The sequence below is a fragment of the Oryx dammah genome, unplaced genomic scaffold (genome assembly GCF_014754425.2).
Source record: "Oryx dammah isolate SB20612 unplaced genomic scaffold, SCBI_Odam_1.1 HiC_scaffold_18, whole genome shotgun sequence".
Taxonomy (NCBI): domain Eukaryota; kingdom Metazoa; phylum Chordata; class Mammalia; order Artiodactyla; family Bovidae; genus Oryx; species Oryx dammah.
Genome location: NW_024070202.1, coordinates 77,288,638 through 77,307,469, shown reverse-complemented (window position 1 = coordinate 77,307,469; position 18,832 = coordinate 77,288,638). Strand labels below are relative to the sequence as shown.

The window sequence follows — 18,832 nt, the reverse complement described above, 5'->3', positions numbered from 1 at the left end:
CAGCAGTGCAATGAGATAAACAGAGAGAAGGAGAAGAATGTCCAGTTGAAGAGAAGAGCTGAGGATCTGGAGTCCAAGAAAAAGAGATGAAGCTGAAAGGCCTCTGAAAACACAGTGAAATCACACCTCCACTCATGCCAGAGTATGAACACATCTCTGAGAAGTTACAGGCAGCAGAGAGACAGTAGGAACCTGGAAGACTAGGTGTGTTCTCTGAAGACAGACATTGAGGAGAGCAAGTACTGACACCACCACCTGAAGGTGGAGCTGAAGAGCTTCTTGGAGGTGCTGGGTGGGAAGATCTGTGCCCTGCAAGACACCAGGGCCTCTCCAAGCCGGGTGCCAGCAACTAGGGCTGCCCCTGAGTCCCCAGTGTGTGTGAGAGAGGGGGTCTCTAGTAGTAGCACTAGGATGTCCTCTCATTTCTGTTGCTTCTGTAAATGCAGGTGCAGTGTGTCATGCTTCCAAACCAGAGGTGCTGTCCGCTCTCTCCTCCTCAGAATAGAAGTCTCCCTTAACTTCTCTGGGCTTGTGAGGTTGTAGATAACTGAACAATTCTGACTCAGGAATCCAAAACTAGGTCTACCTTAAACATTTATGCTGTCAAGGCAGTGATGTTTATATCTTTCTTAAGGGCTGTTGCAACCACATGAACTGAAAAAAAAAAGTCTCTTCTAATCCAAATACGAATACCTTCCTTTGCCACTTCCTTTTTTTGAGTAGTGTTCAGAATATTCGAATGTCCATCAGGCACCAGTGCGTGGGGATGTGGTGACAGCAACTTCCCTCTCAGTATACATGGAGATGTTTCAAAACAACCACTTAGTAGAGATTTGTCCCAAGAAAGAAAACAAGTTTCTGGTGGGTGTGTTTTTTTGGCACAGGAATCGCCTGCATTCACTCTGCCCACTTCCACCCGCCCCTAGTTGGTAGGGTTGTGACAATTTTCTTTATCTTGGTTTCATTTCTGAGCAGATTACAATGCTGCGGGGACACTGCACAGTGAGGGTGCCTAACACAGTGCCTGGCACACAGTAGGTGCTTAGTAAATATTTGTTCAATTAAACACATTAAAAGAAACACTTCTCTCTTAGAACTGCTTTTGCTCTGTCTCATTAATTTTGGTATGCTGATCAGACATTTTCATTTTCGTTTGTCTCAAGGTATTTTTTAAATTTCTTCTTCAATCCATCGGTTGTTCAGTAGCATGCTGTTTAATCTCCACATATTTATGAATTTTCCAGTTTTATTCACGTAATTAATTTCTAGTTTCATACCATTGTGCTTAGAAAAGGTGCTTGATATGATTTCAATCCTCTTACATTGATCAGGTCTTATTTTATAGTCTAACATACAAGCTATCTTGGAAAACGTTCCATGTGCACTTAAGAAGAATGTGTATTCTGTTGCTTTGGATGGATTGTTCTAAAAATATCTGTTAAGTCCATCTGCTGAACATGTTGCTTAAAACCAATGTTCCCTTACTGATTTTCTGTGTGGAAGTAAGTGGGGTATTGAAACCCCCTAGTACTATTGTGTTGCTGTCTATCCCTCCTTTCAGGCCTGTTGATATTTACTTTACATATTCAGGTGCTCCCATGTTCAGTGCATATTCAATTGTTGTATCCTTTTGTCAGACTGACTCCTTGATCATTACATAACACCTTTGTCTGTCTCTTATTACAGCCTTTGCTTTAATGTCTCTATTGTCTGACACAAGTATAGCTATTCCAATTTTCTCTTGGTTTCCACTTGCATGGAAATATCCTTTTCACATCTCTTCACTTTCAGCCTGTGTGTCCTTACATTTAAAGGGAGTCTCTTGTAGGAAGCCGATAGATGGGTATCGGTTTTTGTTGTTGCTCACTTGTTTTTTCTGCCACTCTGTGTCTTTGGAGAATTTAGCCCACTTATACTTTTTATTGACAGACACGTGCTCATTGTCATTTTGTTGTTTTCTGGCTGTTTTTGTAGTTCCTCTGTTCTTCTCTTCGAGAGGACTCAAAAAACGTCCTCTTCTTTCGTGACTTTCTTTCTTAAGCAGCATGTTTATATTCCTTTCTCTTTATCTTGCGTATTTACTGTAAGTTTTTGCTCTCTGGTTACCATGTGGCTTACATATAACAACTTATATCCTTAACAATCTGTTTCAAGTGGGTTAACAACTTATGTTTGAGCCCATTCTAAAACTCAACATTTTTGCACTTTGTCACCCTTGGCTTAATGTTTCTGATGTCACATTTTACTTTGTGGCTCAGCTGGAAAAGAATCTGCCTGCAATGCGGGAGACCTGGGTTTGATCCCTGGGTTGGGAATATCCTCTGGAGAAGGAAAAGGTTACCCACTTCAGTATTCTGGCCTGGAGAATTCCATGAACTGTATAGGCCATGGGATCGCAGAGTCAGACACAACTGAGTGACTGTCACTTTCACTTTCAACGTATCCCTTAACTAATTACCAAACTCAGTTTTACTACTTTTGTCTTTTTATCATCATACTAGCTTTACAAGTAATTAAACCACTACTATCTATTTATGCTTACCAATGAGATTTATACTTTCATATGTGGCCTATTACTACTTAGCAGCCTTTCTTTCAGCCTAAATAAGGTCCTCTAACATTTCTTGTTTAGTGGTAATGAACTCCTTTAGCTTTGTTTGTCCAAAAAATTCTTCGTTTCCCCTTCAATTCTGAATGATAACCTTGCTGGATAAAGTATTCCTGGCTGGAGGTTTTCTTCATCACTTTGAATATATCATGCCACTCCCTTCTGGCCTGCAAAGTATATGCTGAAAAAATCTAATGATGGTCTTACAGGAGTTTCCTTGTATATACTAAACTGTTTTTCTCTTGCTGCTTTTAAATTTCTCTCTGTACCTTTAACTGTTGACACTTTAATTATCGTGTGCCTGGCTGTGGATCTCTTTCGAGTCCTCTTTTTTGGTAGTCTGTGGGCTTCTTGGACCTGGATGCTTGTTTCTTTCCCCAAGTTAGGGAAGTTTTCAGTCATTAGTTCTTCAAGTAAGATTTCTGCCCTTTTCTCTCTCCCTCTCTTCACCTGCCGGACTCCTATAACGTGAATGTTAGTCCATTTGATGTTGTCCCATAATTCCCTTAAGTTACCTTCAGTCTTTTCATTCTTTTTGTTTTTGCTATTCTGCATTGTCCTCAAGTTTATTTATTTTTTTCTGCTTCATGTAGTCTGCTGTTGAACACTTCTGATGTACTTTTTCAGTTCAGTTATTGTACGCTTCAGCTGTTATTTCTATTTGGTACTTTCTTATACTTTCCATCTCTTTGTTGAAGTTCTCACTGTGTCCATCCATTCTTCTCCCCAGTTCAGTGATCATCTTTATGACAATTACTTTGAACTCTTTATTAGGTAAATTATCAGGTAAATAATTAAATACTATTTAATTATAGCTTTTTTCCTGAGGTTTTTGCCTTCTTCTTTTATTTGAAAACTATTTCTCTGTTGCTTCATTTTGCTTGACTCTATGTGTAAGCTTCTATCCAATAGATAAAACAACCACTTCTCCTAGTCTTGAAAAGAGCTACCTTGTATAGAAGAGAAATCTTGTTCAACCTTGCCCCAGCTTTTTGTTGTCTCTCAAATTTTGTGCTTGTCCAAACAGCCTATTACATTTTTAATAGCTCCCAGTAGTTGAGAATGTGCCAAGACAAGTCAATGTCCCAAAGTACAGGATCTCTGTACCTAGGTTCATGCTGGCTGGAAGCCAGACCCTCAGGTAACAGCTTTTAAAATACACAAATATACACAGTCCTGTGGAACTGCAAGGGTAAGCTCCAATTGGCCACCAGAGTTAAGTAATCTAGAGTCATCCGCTGGGCCACAGCCGCAAAAATCAGGGCTCCAGATGAGAGTAACTCTTTTCTGGGTGACTCCAGTGAGCTGAAGCAAGACAGATGGAGAGTGTCAAGCTGGTGACAACAGCCTACATTCCTTGAGAGCAGCTCTATAAGCCACTAAATGTGCCAAACCTGAGGTCTGCCCCTCAAGCTGATGCTCTAAGAGAAGCAAAGAAGCCTTTTTCACAGCAAGACTGGAGGATGTGCCTCAGTTCACAGTCTGTGCACTGTCCTGGGAGTAGCAGTCGCACAAGAACCATCTCTCCAACTGCCACAATCCTGCGGGACCCAGGAATAAAAGCCCTCCTGGTTGTCAGAACCGGGTGATCAAGAGGTGCTTCCTGGGTGGGTCAGTCACAGAAAAACGGGCACCAAACAGAAACAGGGGCACTAATGCAGGTAAAAATCCCCCACCCCCTGCCACCAGAAGACACGGCCGCTGTAGCAAGGCAGGGGGTAAGTAGAAAGGAAACATCCACCCTCCAAGGTCTCTGGAAAAGATTACAGTCAGCCCTGAAACGCATATCTACTTGGAAACCTGCCCCTTAGGCCGCGGTCATGATGATTATCTAACAGGTTTTCTTCTTGCTCTGCCTGAGGGTGGCTGTTTAAGAACTCTTTCTCCATTGCTTACAATCTTCAAAAAGATATACGTTCCCTCATGTTCACTGCAGAATTATTTATAGTAGCCAGACATAAAAACAACCTAAGTGTCCACTGATAGATGAATGGACAAAGAAATTGTGATATATACATCTGACGGAATATTATTCAGTTATAAAAAAGAATGAAATCCTGCCACTTGTTGACAACATGAATGGACCTCAAGAGCGTTATACTAAGTGAAATAAGTCAGAGAGAGAAAGACAAATACCATATAATGTCTCTTATAAGTGGAACTTAAAAAAAAAAGCTCAAGGATACAGAGAACAGATTGGTGGTTGACAGAGGTGGGGTTAGGGATAGGAAAAAAACTTTTATTTGAAAAAAATTAATATTTTCTATAAAGTATAAATTATAGAACTGAAAAACACACTAACCAAATTAAAAACTTTGCTGAATAAACTCTCCAGTAGTTTGGAGATGACAGAGGATAGAATCAATAAACTTAAAGAAAGATCAATAGAATTTACTCATTCTGAACAACAGGCAGAAAATAGGCTGAAAAATAAAATGAACAGATCTATGGAACAAGGACACAAGATCCAACATTCATATTGTATCATTCTTATTATTTTAGAAGGCAGGAAGAAAGAATATGGGGCTGAAAAAGTAATTTAATAAATGGTGTCTTTTTAAAAAGCCCAATTTTTACAAAAGAGATAAATGTACAGATTCAAGAAATTGAGCAAAACGCAAATAGGAAAAACCTAAAGAGATCCACACCAAGACATCATGACTAAACTTCTGAAAACAAAGAAGAAGAAATCTTCAAAATCGTCAGAAACAATAAATTTCTAATAGAGGAATATCATTCGAATGACAGCAGACTTCTCACCTGAAACCCTGGTGGCTCAGAAGTGAGTGGCACAATATCATATTATTTTTAATGAGCTGAAAAAAAGAGAATAGTCAATTGCAAAATCCAGTGAAATTACCCTTCAGGAATGCAGGGGAAATAAAAGTATTCCAAGATGAAGAAAAACTAACAGAATTTGTTGCTATCAGACCTCACTTTAAAGAATGGCTAAAGGAAGCTCTCCAGATATAATGACAAAAGAAGGCAAGGACCTTTTTCAAGAAAAGAACAATGGAGAGGACAAATATAAAGAAAACAGGGAATCCCTGGTGACCCAGTGGTTAGGACTCTGCGTTTCCACTGCCAGGGGCTGGTTTTGATCCCTGGCTAGGGAACTAAGATCCTACAAGCCATGTGAGGTGGCCAGAAAATAAGTAAACACAATAGACTACTTCACTTCATGAATTTCTTTAATACCATTTCATGGCTAAAGTAAAAATCCTAATACCATCTGATGTGGTTTCTCAATGTAGAGGAAATCCTGAAGACAAATGTATTTTAAAACTTAGAAGAATAAAGAGACATTAACAAAGTAAAATGGCTAGACTCACTCAAAGTGAGAAAATGTCAACACCACTGGACTGTGACCAGTTATATATGTGTATGAGATACTTAGGGCAATCACTAAATAAAACTATACAAGGCAATATACAAAAAAAAATGTTACAAATAAATCAGAGTAGACTTATTAAAAAGGTTCAAGAAATGAAAAGAAAGCCAATGAAAAAGAAACAGAGGAATGAAAAAAGGAACAAAAACAGAAAAGAAATATTAAAATGACAAACAAAAGCCTAATATACCAATAATTACTTTAAACATATATGGTCTAAATACACCAATTAAAAGACAGAGATTGGTAGAATGGATTTAAAAAATATGACCCAACTATACACTGTCTACAAGGACCTTAGCTCAAAACAGAATGATAAAAGAAAGCATGAATTATAAAATAATTTTAATAAACTGGACCTTGCCAACATTAAAACCTTTAGCTCTGAGAAAGTCTGTGCTCAAAGATTAAAAAGATTTAATCATAGACAGGGAGAAAATATTTGCAAATCACATATCCAACAAAGGACTTTTACCTAGAATGTATTTTAAAAATTTAAAACTTTTAAAAACAATTAGTCCAATTAGGAAACAAGCAAAACATTTGACAGACATTTCACCAAAAAAGATATATGGATGACAAAAGGCACATGAAAAGATGTTTACCACAGTCAGCCATTGGAAAAATACAAATTAAATCACAATGAGAAACCAGCACTCACCTATTAGACCAGTTAAAATATAAAATATTGACAGTGTCTATCACTCAGGCATGTTAATTTCCTACTGCTGCTTTTAACAAATTATCACAAATTTAGTAGCTTAAGAGAATACATTTGGGACTTCCCTGGTGGTCCAGTAGTTAAGAATTTGTTGCCAATGCAGGGTATATGGGTTCAATCCCTAGTCTAGGAACTAGGATCCCACATGTCACAGGGCAGCTGAGCTGGTGAGGCACGACTATTGAAGCCTGTGCACCCTAGATCCTGTGCTCCAAAATGAGAAGCCACCACAGGAAGCTTGCACACTGCAACTAGAGAAGCCCCTGCTCGCCGCAACTAGAGAAAGCCCACAGGAGCAACAAAGACAGTGCAGTCAAAAATAAATAAATAACTTTAAAAAAAAAACAGTTATTTTCTCAGAGTACTGGAAGTCAGAAGCCCCAGATGGGTCTCGTGGGGCGAGAAGCAATGTTGGCAGGGCTGTATTCTTTTCGAGGCTCTGGGAGATAATCCTTTTCCTGGCCTTTTCCAGCGTGGAGAGCCTGCCTGCATTTATTGGCCCGCAGGCCCCCACCACCTTCATGGGAAGCAATGGCTGGTCATGTCTTCCCATCATTACAGCACTCTGACGTGAACTCTCCTGCCCCCACTTCCAATGCCTGCGGTAGTGTCAGTGGAGTGAAGCGGGTTGCAGTGGCTGGCTCCGCCTACATGCTACAGCCACAGCTGCCCGGATGCCACCTGTCTGGGTCCCCAAGCTGTCAACAGAGCCCAGAAACTGAGACTTCTGTTAAACCTCACTTCCAATACCTGCCACGAATTTTTAAAAATTTTAACTGATATGGAATTTCGCTTTGGGAAGATCAGTTCTGGACGTGGACGGTGGTGATGACTGCAGACCCACGTGAACGCACTTAATGCCACTGAACTGCACGCCTCAACATGGGTGAGACTCTAAATTCTGTATCATGCATCTGGTACCGCAATAAACATGTTAAAGGGTGTGGTCATCTTCCTGCCTTGGGGTCAGGAGAGGAAGGCCTGAGGAGGTGAGGAGGAGAGCGGAGGGAGGAGGGAAAGGATGGGAACAGAGGGGAGATGAAAGCAGTAGGGAGAGGAGAAGAGGGGAGAGCAAAGTGGAGGTGGGGAGTGGGAAGGGGAAGGGAGAGAAGTGTGAAAGCAGAGGGGAGAGGGGACTGGAGCGGAGAGGCGAGCAGAGGCCAGGGGCTGGTTGGGTCGACTCACAGGTGCACCCACCTCTCCAGGTATGAAGGCAGTGGTGAGGGGGGGTGCAAGCTTGGGGTCACGATGCCACTGGAGGGGTCAACGGGTACCTTTTCAGGACCTGCCAACCTGCACAGCTGGCACAGGCTTTCAAGACCTGGACTCGTGTCCTCACTGCCGCGTCCCTGGCCCCAGGCCCAGGCGCGTGTGGGGTGCCTGTCCACACCCTGGCCTGCCCCAGGCCTCTGGGCTTCATGTGAGCCGCTAACCCAGGGAGTTGGGGGTCCCAGAGACCTTGTCACTTGTTACTGACCATAAACACGGGATGTGCTCTTGTGACTAGCGCGGGGAGACGCTGATCTACAGAGTCCCAGGGGGTACCCAAGATGTCCTGATGGTGTCCAGTCCAACGGAATGCGATACGATGTTCCAGAAACACCATCTGCTTCCCCCTAACCAAGGATTTGAACACAGGAGCTCTCTCCTGTCACTGGGTTGACGTACTCAGAGACAAAGCATGGCTGCACTGTAGCCCCCGGGGTAGTCGGGTTGGGCAGGAACCCCAGGGGAGGAGTCGCAGCAGGTGAAACAGGCCAGTGGAATCAGAGTTCCCACGGGGAGGGGTGAGCCCTGCTACCCTCTCCACTGGAGGAAGCCTCTGACGGTGTCCCGAGGAGCCCCGCATTCAACCTCTTGACAGGAACGTGGTCCAGAGACTAGGAGGGGGTGCAAACTCCCCACCTGCCTGCTGCTTGCTCTCCCTTCTTCCTTCCTTCCTCACTCTTGGACCCTGAGTGTCCTGAAATGAGGTAGAAGGGATCTGGAGCACAAGAACGCATCCCCTCTCTCTAGCAAGCACTGCCAGCCCTCTCCTGAAGGCGGGCGAGGGCCAGCACGTTGTCAGTGGGTCCCCAACACACTGCTAACCCAGCGGTTGGATTCAGGGTGCTCCGCCAGGGTGGGTGGACAGCACTGCTCAGACTCTGGGAAGTATCTGGATTCCCACCTAGTTTATGGCCCTGTAGGTCACATCTTAAGTCCTCCCAGGTGCTGGTACTGAGGCTGGTATGAACCACGGATATGCATGCTGACACCCCGGCAGGAGCTGGCGCAGACCCCGCACACTCAGGGTGGCTTCTGTGGAAGCTTTGTGCTCAGTGGACGCTTTGTGCTCAGTGGACAGGGCTGTTTAAGAACACAGCTTGTGTGGGGCTTGGCAGGGCCCTTCTCCTCCTTCCTGCCCCTGCCTCCGCTTCCCTTTGCTGTCTTCTGCCCTCTGCTGGCACCTTGCACCTTGGACTGGTCTCCCACCCTGGGTCTTCTGCACCAGGCTGGCCCTGATGGGTGGTCATTGAGAATGCTGGCACCTTCTCCACCAGAGGCCCCACTCTGCACCCCCTCCCTGGCCTCTGTTAATCCCAAACCCCCTGTGGGCACTCTGTAAGCCAGACACACCCTCTTTGGGGGCTGCTGACTCCCCATGCCACACCTCTGCAGCCCTGGCCCATCAGGGGACACTCCAACCCTAACACGATGTTTCTGACCCTGGTCCCTGCAAGGTCGTAACCTCAGCAGCTTCCCAATGACCCTGTCCCTCAGACAGCAGACTCGCCATCCCTGCAGGAGGGACCTCTGCCAACCACACCACCACCACCAATGCTCCGCTGTGGCCTCTGAAGTGCCCTCTGGGGCCTCTCTTGGAGCGTCTGGGCTGTCAAGAGTTTCAGTGGGTGAATGGTGCTGGGGGGTGCTTTGCACCCCTTCTGCATCCATATGCAGAGCCAGACCATCTCTGGGGCAATGCAAGAGCAGAGGCAGGGGGTTCCACTGGGAATGGGAGCACGAGTGAGGCCCAGCTCATGCCTCAGTGGTGACACTTCCCCTGTGGCCACTGTACACAGGGAGTTTGAGCCAAAGTCTCTAATGCCCCAGCCAGTGCTGGCCAAAAGCCTAGGATCCCTCCCAGGAGGAACCAGGACAGAGGTGATGGAAGGTCTGGCCTGAGCTCCATGGAGAAGCCCTGACTCACCCTCGGGTCCAGACACCTCTCTTGCAAAGGCCTCCTCCAGAAAGGACAGGCCTGGGCCTGCTCTGTGGGAGGATGGCCACCTCTGGCCCACGGGTGCCCTATAAACAGGTGGTATCACCCTGCTCCACCAAGTCTGAGTCACAGTAGCCAGACTCTCCCAGTGGGGGCCGGAGGGTGTGATTCCAGACCTACCCTCCCCAAGCGAATGGCAGCAAATGCCAGATTCCGCAGAACAGGGCTGGGAGAGCAGGGAGTGGTGTCCAGGTCAAGGTTCTGGGGGCAGGGAGATCTAAGGCCCCACCTGGCATCTGATGCTCCTTTTTCCCTTTGAAAGCAGACCAGTGACCCAACCTTGAGTTATAAAGAATAAAACCAAGCATGTAGATAAAACCAAGCTCGTGTGGACAAGCTGAGGGGTAAGCTGGGCCTGAAATCGCAGATTACTTTTTCCTCGCCCCTGAAGTTGTGATAGGGACTGAAGGAGAGGCCTTGGGATCCCTAACCGTGTCCAGGGGGCACCAGCAAGCTGAGCGATAGCGTGCCAACCTCATGTCCAGGAGAGGTGTGCCTGGGACCAGCCACGCTTGGACAACTTGATTCCCAGGCCACGGGGGACCAGTCCCATGTGTGAGCCATTGTTCAGGGTAGGAGCTCTGCTCTGGCGCCTGCCCTCTGTCCAAGAGGGAGAGAGAGGGCTTACCGAAGACTGCTTCCACGCCCACACTCCACTCTTTATTCACGGAAACAACTTGTCTGCCCTGGGTTGAGACTGCTGCCAGCTGGCCGCCTGGGGAGCAGATTGGAGGTGGGTTTGGGTCTGTTCCCCAGACTGTGCTCTGAGTGGTCAGGTCTCTGTAAGGCAGCTGCCACCTCCTGGACACATTTGCACACAAAATACTCCTGACTTCTCCCTCCTGCACACTTTGGAGACAAACTGTTGAAGACGGCGCTGTCCTTCCTGGCAGATTATTTCTGCCCTGGGAGTCTGCTTGGTAATTTCACTGTTGGACTGTCTACATTCTTCATTCATTCAAGAAATACCCACCAGGTTCTGCCCATTAAGCTCGGCCCCTGGAATGGGGGTGGGGGTGGGGGGAGGCCACACTGGAGAGCCTGCAATATGCCTGAGGCACAGGACGTGCCACAAGCCTGTTATGCCTGAGGGGTGCAGGCACGAGCACGAGGCCAGTACTCTGGGGCCACTGCAGGTAAATGGGGCACCAAGGACCCTCTGGCTGAAGTCTTGTGAATCCTGCTTGGAAATGGATGTGAGCTCTAGAGCTACAATCTTTTTTCCTGATCGAAAGCTTATTATGTTTCTGAAAGCTGTGTGAAGTCTTGCCAGGATGCAGGCTGGATAAGAAACAGCTTTGGGAGCTATTTAGGAATTCCCATTTTGGTGTTTGCTGTATACATGGGCCTGATGGCTAGAATTCAGGTAATGACCACATAGTGAAAACCGTCTTGGCAGAAAATATCACACACAGACCCAGAAGTGCTTAAATACAGATTTATTGCAAACCAACACCGGAGACAGGGTGATTTCGCAGGTGGGCACCCCATTTTCCTTGGACCTCAGCTGATGGAGCTCAGTGGCCAAACTGCTCCTGCCGTGTCTGAAGAGAGAAAACAGGCAGAGTGCACAGGTCCAGGGCCCAGGCCAGCAGCGAGGGGTGCAGGCAGCCCACAAGATGGCAAGCCCCCCAGCCTGCCACTCCCAGATGCCGGCAAGCTGCTATTATCCCTAGTGGGGTGGGGAGAAATCCAGACATTTGAAAATAAAATTGGGCAAAAGGAAGACAACTGACCATGGAGTCCACAGCTCCCAAACAACCAAGGTGCAGGCCTCATACCCCAGCCGGTAATGGCAGAGGACCCCCTGGGGATGGCAGAGGGGAGGAGACAGGCACGGTGCCAGAATGGTTATCACACAGACCAGCGAGACCTCTCACTACATGGGACAGGTGAGATCCGGAGGACGCTGAAGGGGGGCCTCAGCAGCGCTGTGACCAGCCTTGGTGACGACAGCCAACAACAGTGCTCCATGCCGCCTTGGTGGTGCTCCCACCAGTCACCAGGTGTACACACCTCCCGTGATGGCATCGGAACAAGCAAGTGCTTCCCAGGGGTGTGTCTACAGGGCCCTGTGAGCCAGAAACCTGCCCCCACACACAGCAATCAACCAGCTCCCACCCACGCAGCTGAAGGTGGAAGTTTCTAGAAGGAACATCCCCACCCCCAGGGCTCCTCCTCCCGCAGTCCAGCACACAGAGCTCGAGGGCAGGTTCCAGGGTGCAGAGGCCTGCAAGGTAACAGACCAATAGGGCAGCCACGCGGTCCTGGCGAAGGGCAAGGGCTCTGGGTCCTGGGAGAGCCACGGGAGCAGGGCCCCAAGCTCTGGGTGGCACAGTCTGGCTTCAGCCAAGAAAGGACCTGGGGCTGCAGTGAGCAGTGACACACCATGGGGTCTCCTGAGGGCGCCTGGCCCAGCTCGCTCTGACAAGAACCAGGTCCCCCAGGGGAAAGTGCTAGGCCGGGTGGCAGCAGGACAGGCCAATCAGAAGACAGAGACCCTGCTGTGCAGGGCCTGAGGCCACCAGAGACGCTTCCAGCACCCAGAACCAGAGACCAGCACCCTGGTTTCCGTGGCTCCTCGACGAGGCTGAGGAAGGCGGTGGACACGCACAAGCAGACAAGCAAGACGACACAAGAACACACCCAGCAGGAGGGCAAGGCGGCAGCTTCCCCAAACTGGCCCTGAGCCGGGCCCTCAGCCTGCACATCCCTGCCTGCGCTTCCACAGCTGAGGGGCACCCACGCCCGCCCCAAGCGCGCACGGAGGACAGCAAGCAGAGAGCACAGGAGCGGAGCCATGAGCGCAGGGAGGGAGGGAGTGGCGAGCGGTGCCGGCAGGGCCCAGAGCTGCGCCCGCTGAGACAGCCCCTGCGCCCCGACACCCCCTCGCAAGGCGCACAGCCCCGCCCTGCTCTGAAACAGTCTGGAGACGCAGGGCAGGGTGGAGGCCGGGTTCACCCTTGAAACTAGACAGCGAGTCCCCAGCAGGAGGGAGCTGGGGGGCACGGCCGTGGCCCCGCTTCCCTGCCGGCGAGGGCTTCCTCTCCTCCGGTCATTAAAACTGCACAGCCCCCGGGGAGATGTTGAACATGGCCGGGTCGAATCGCTGGCCTCGGAAGGGAGAGCCTTCAGCATCCCACCCCTTCTTCAGCATCTCATGGACTTTCTACAAACAGAAAACAGAGAGGTTAACTGTAGTCACCAGGCCTGCACGTCCCAGAGCAGAACTCCGCTCTGCTTCCTCCGGAAGAGGACCTGGCTGGGCTGACAGCAGAGCCTCCGCAAGCCCCTGCTCCCCGCATTCAGGTTCCACCCCATCCTGTCCCCAGAGCAACACCGGCCATCTTCCCTGCTCACCAGGAGTATCTGTCCAAGCTCCAAAGGGCCTGAGGGCCACAGCCCACAGAGCCAACTGAGCTGTAAAGAGAGGCTCTCTACTCCCCTTTCATAGGGACAAGGCGGGTGGTCTCCAGGCCTGCGCTCTCAGATGGTCTAGGAATGACCTAGGTTGTGACTCAAAGGGAGAGACCTCAGGCTGTCTGACTGTGCACCCACCAATCACCGATCCCACAGCCCCCGGGGGCAGGGGCCAAAGCTATTATCAAAGGTGGGCTCAATCATCCCAGTCTGGACCACCAGCCTTCGGGGGTGGCAGCAGGAGGCTGCGCCATGTGGGAGGCCCTCACGGCGCTACAGGCCCCGTCCCCCCAGGTCCCCACATCTCCATGTCCTCCCTGCAAACACACTGGGCTGGAAACCCTCTCCCCTTCCTTCTGACCGGGAAAAATAAAGAGACTCACGGTCACAGGGCCAGAAAGCCCTACCCACCTCTTTACCTCTAGGCTGACAGAGTGAGCTGAGGGGAAAGCTCCTGGTGTCTGACAAGACCGCAGGGCTCCTGACGGGGCCTTCTCTGCCCCATTACTCCACCTAAGTGATGCAGCAGCAGACAGGTCAGACACGCAGTGCGTACTGCACTCGGCTCGGCACACCTGACACACGCCAAGGCCCCCGGAACAGCTCCTGGCACGCCAGCACCAGCCCCGCCCAGCCGCGCGCCTCCGGGCGCCGGCAGCCACAGGGTGGCCTGCCTCCCACCGCTCCTCCTCCAGCTCGTGCCCATCGCCCCAGCCTCCTCCTCCTCAGGCTCTCACTCCACGCCCCTCAGCTGAGCATCGAGACAAACCCGCTCCAGTGAGCTCTGAGCTCGGCCCACCGCGACGTCCCCGCGCCCCAGCCTCGTCGTGGGCAGTCTGACGGGCCCTCTTGCCCCAGCCTCACAGGGTCCTCAGCCCACTCCCCGCGCTGGTCCTGCCCCAGGCCCCTCACTGCCACCTCCTACTTTCTTAAGCCGCCTCTCCTCCCACCACCCTCATCCAAAGCCACCTGCAGTGTGCTGACTCTCTTCTTGGGACGCTTTCCTCCAGGGACCACAGTGACTGTGCAGGGCTTCAGTGTCACAGAGGCCAGCTGCCTCACCACCAGGCCACGCCAGCTCTGCCGGCTCCTCAAACCTCCACGCTTTCCTCTCGGTTCCAAACCTGCTCCCCACACTGCGCGTCCCTCGAGGCTCCGTGTGCCAAAGATAGTCCAGGGGGATGCCTAGGAGGCCAGGCCCCATATGCAGACGTTCGTTCCCAATCCCTGCTGAGCCCAGAGGAGTCCCAGACAGCAGTGCTGGTGCCCCTGCCTCTCCTAACACAGCCCTGAGGCACCGAGCCGTCCAGGAGCAGGTCAGCTGGACGAGGGGTCACCACTGAGACCCACCGCCTGCACCACCATCCAAGGGCTCCCGTGTGTTCACTGAAGGCCTCCACAGGGCCCTGCACTCAGCCAGGCACTCATACCACCACAGTCAGCACTGCCGGGCCCATGGCAAGTCCTGCTAGAACCACCACTTCCGACTCAAACCACGGAAGCCTTTCCATCAGACCGGTGTCTTCAGGTTTCTTTTTCAGATGCTTCTTAGATCGGTGTATCCCAGCCCTGAGCTCATCAGCAGGGACCTCTTGCTTCTTATTTAGACCTCACGGCCAAGTACCTGCCCACTCTGGGGCCCGACATCCAAACTTTCAACAGCTGCCCAGGGCCCTCTCCCGTCAGGCCGGTGTTCAGACTGCTCTTTCATCTGGTGGCTGCAGGCAAACGCAGCATTAACTGGATAAAACTGCCACCTAAACGTACACAGAGGTGATTGCACCCCATGTCCTGTGTTAGGCCAGCTCAGGGATTACAGCCTGAGGCCACTTTCCACAGATGAGACCACCAGGTGCCTGAGAGCCAATGGTCAACCTCAGTCCTGGCCTCCAGCCCCATAAGCCCAGGTAAGGTTGGTGAACGAGATCAAGAGACGATTCAGAGACTCGGGGAGGAATGACAGACAAGCCTGACACTAGCTCAGGGTTCAAACCCCACCCTGCTGCCAGACCAGCTACAGGACCTTCAACACGTGCTGTGACCTCTACACCTCAACCCTCCTCTCAAATCCCTGTACGGTTCACTTGGGCCACTGAGAGAGGAACTCTCTTCTCTAAACAGCCACTCTTGGGAGTATCAAACAGGAGAAAGACAGCATGTGTCTAATCCTCCTCTCTGCCACCACAGGCTCCAGACGAGCCTCCTCTCCAGTCACTGATGTCCTCCTGCCCTTCTGTGGCTGCTGGTCAGCCACACTTCTCAGACCTCTGACTTCGAAAGTGACTTGGAAAAATTTTCTTCCTCCTGGTCCTTTGTGGTCAAACCTGCACTGGACCCGAGGCAGGGCAGGGCCAGGCTGTTCCTCCTGTACTGAGGGTCTTGGAAGGGCTGAGGGGAGGGACGGCCCCAGTGTGTGAGGTAGGAACACGTGGCATTACCAGGACCCTCTGGAGAGGCACCTCTCGGCCCTGCCACCTGGGCTCTCGGTCCAGGCACGGAACCAGAGCCCCATCCCAGGCAGTGACCAGGCCCGGGCTGCCGTGTCGGGACCCAGGAGGCAGCTGCACAGACAGCAGCATGCCCTGTCTACCCCAGCTCAAGCCCCAGGGAGGCCCAGGAAGTGTGTGTGCCCGTACCAGCTCGTGGCTCTGCGGCTTGCCCTGCAGCTTCTGGTGGTAGTCGAAGGTGAGCCGGTCCAGGACGGCGTGCTCCTCCTCGTCCACCGTGGCCATGGAGCGCTCCTTGTTGATCTTGTCAATGTCGATCTGCTCCTCGCCCTCCAGGATGGCACTCCACCAGTATTCGCCCACCTTGTTCAGGCTCACCTGGCACACGAGGGCAGAGACAGGGTCAGGGCTGGGGAGGCGGCACTGGGGACCCAGGAAATGTGGGGACACTGGGGACTCCACTCTCCAGAACTGGGACTGAGTGGTGCCTATGGTCCTTGTCCCCAGGTCCTCTCAGGAAAACAGTGACCCTCCACGGGCATCAGCAACGCCACCTGCTCAGCCACCAGAAGCCCAGCCTGCTCATCAGAGGGGACGTTTCCAGCTGCTCTGAGCTGCACCACCCATGGTAACTGGCCCCTGTCACAGCCTCCCCAGCTGCCAAGGGAAGCTTGAGCCCAAACAGGAGCTTCTTTCAACATCCACCTGTTGAGCCCCCACTAGCTCACCACCCCACCAATGACCTTTCCTGCTTCCAAATGCAGCAGCCAGTCTCCTGCCTGCTGGGGTCCCCTGCCAAGGGACCAAGCCTTCAGCCTGACAGACTCCCCCACAACCTGACGTCCAGGCTTCTTTGTCCCACTGTCCTCCCTGGCCTGGCCAGGGCAACCACTGCGTGAGACTCACTTCCTGCCCAGCCTCATGGTGTAGCCCAGGGAGGAGACAGAAGAGTCAGGAGGGCACAAGAACTCAGAGACAAGGATGGCAGAATAGCAGGGCTTGGCCTGAAGGTGAAGTCAAGTACACGCATCCCAGGGTCCACTCAGGGACCTACTACACCCAGCAGCTGAGTTCTTGGGGAAACTCTCCATCAGCTGACTAAGAATTGACAGGTGAGCTGCAAACCTACCTCACGTTGTCCACTCTCGGACAGGATGAAACCCCCAGTCACACCCAAAAGGGGGCAGAGGTGATAGAGATGATGAGCCCACAGCAAGAGCAGCTCTTACTCAGAGTGCCATGAGGACAGTGTGACTGGCTAGCGGGCAATCCTTACAAGTGACATCTGTGCAGATACTGCATGCTCACAGGCCATAAGTCAGCCCGCCCCATGGCTCACGGGCTGCAGAGGGCAGTGCTGCCAGCTCCAGCCCTCTGCCCCGGTGCACCAAGAGCCCCTACGGAGCCCAGGTCCAGCAGAGCTCAGCCCCAGGCGCTGAGAGCGGCTGAGGAATGGGAGCTGATAGGGCAGGTCACGCAGTGGAGACAGCTCCAGAACACAGCGAGCAAGGCATCAACGTCAGTATCTCAGCCCAGCACACAACGAGGCTGCCCCACTTCTGAGCGTCACGGGTGGACGTGGCCGTGCAGATGGCAGGGGTGAGATGGCAGGGGCCCTGCCCCAGATGAATGGCCTCTGCCCTGCCAACACCACGGTTTCCAGTCAGAGTGAAGGCTCTGTGTCCAGATGCTCTGCCCAGCTGCTCGGGCAGCTTTTTGCCCACTTACTCTCCTGCTTGCATGCGTGGACATGACCTGGCCCTCCAAGACCCCAGTGCCAAGCTCTGAGCCCCATCTTCATGGAACTGCAGATCTCCGGGCCAGTGTAGTGGAAGGCTTGAGGGGGAAACCCACTCTCTTCATGCTATTCCAGGAGAGCTTCTGAGGAACAGTCAACCCTCTATCCACTGGCTCAACCAACTTCAGATCACAAATATTTGGGAAAGAAATTTCCAGAAAGTTTTCAAAAGCAAGACTTGAACTTGTCTCCTTCAGCAACAACTGTTTACATAGCATTTGCATTGAATTAAGTACATGTCATGAAGTGTAAGAGAGGATGTATGTAGGTTGTGTGCAGACACAACACCATCTATATTAAGAGATGAGAGCATTCTTGGATGTGGGTATCCTCTGGGTGTCCTGCAACCAACCCCCTGAGGATACTGAGAGACAACTGTACTTACAGAATATAAATTTCCAAAAAGAACAAACCCTTCAGATTTATTTGTGTCTTTGTTAGTGATCACTGATCTCAGCAGTGATCTCATTATCACTGCTGAGATCTCTCTTAACGTGTATCATTAGCATTAATACAAGCCCTGTAAAATACATACTGTTACCTCTACCTGGAAGTCAGCGCCTCACCTGGATCGCAGAGCAGAGCCGCGCTCAGGCCAACAGCCCTCAACGGCACTGTGTGGGGGCAGCCTGAACCCCACCCCAGTGCTCTGCTGCTGGTCCTTCTCACACAAACCACACGTGGGGTGTCCTAGTCAGGTCCACGCACACCCAGGCCTAACACGGCTCAGGGGCACCACGGGACTGATCCTGACGAGGAGCTTGGTGCGCCTCACTACCTGTGCCTCCCGCCTCCACAGAACACGTCTGCATGGGCACTCTGCACACCCAACAGGCATTAAGATGAGCCTAGCACCACCTTTAAGGGGAAATTCACATCAACAAAGAATGAGTCATTTTAAGGTGAACAATTCAATGCATTCTGCACACAGAGGCTGTGTCTAGTTCCAGAACATTCTCATCATCACAAAAAGAGAACTCGTACCCACGAGCGGTCACTCCTCACTCTGCCCAGAGGCTTGCCCTCCCCCAGCTCTGGCAACAAATCATTTATTTGCCTTTTCTGGACACTTCCCAGAAATGGACCCAAAAGCTACGTATCCCATGCCTGGCTTATTTCACTCAATGCGATGTCCTCACATTCCTGTGCTAGTGGGTCAGAACTTTATTCCTTTTCCAGGTT

The 18,832-nt window shown here is 50.9% G+C and overlaps 1 protein-coding gene across 1 annotated transcript in view; it reads right to left on the bottom strand.

The window, feature by feature from the left end:
* Nucleotides 1-11,409: 11,409 nt before the first annotated feature.
* Nucleotides 11,410-18,832, bottom strand: part of NUDCD3 (NudC domain containing 3) — a 70,217-nt gene continuing 62,794 nt past the window's right edge. Inside the window, exons 5-6 of the mRNA XM_040259836.1 lie at nt 16,042-16,230; nt 11,410-13,154 (exon numbers count right to left, since the gene is read on the bottom strand). Of these exons, the coding sequence (XP_040115770.1) occupies nt 13,044-13,154; nt 16,042-16,230 (300 nt within the window). The 3' untranslated portion in view covers nt 11,410-13,043. The remainder of the gene's footprint in view (nt 13,155-16,041; nt 16,231-18,832) is intronic.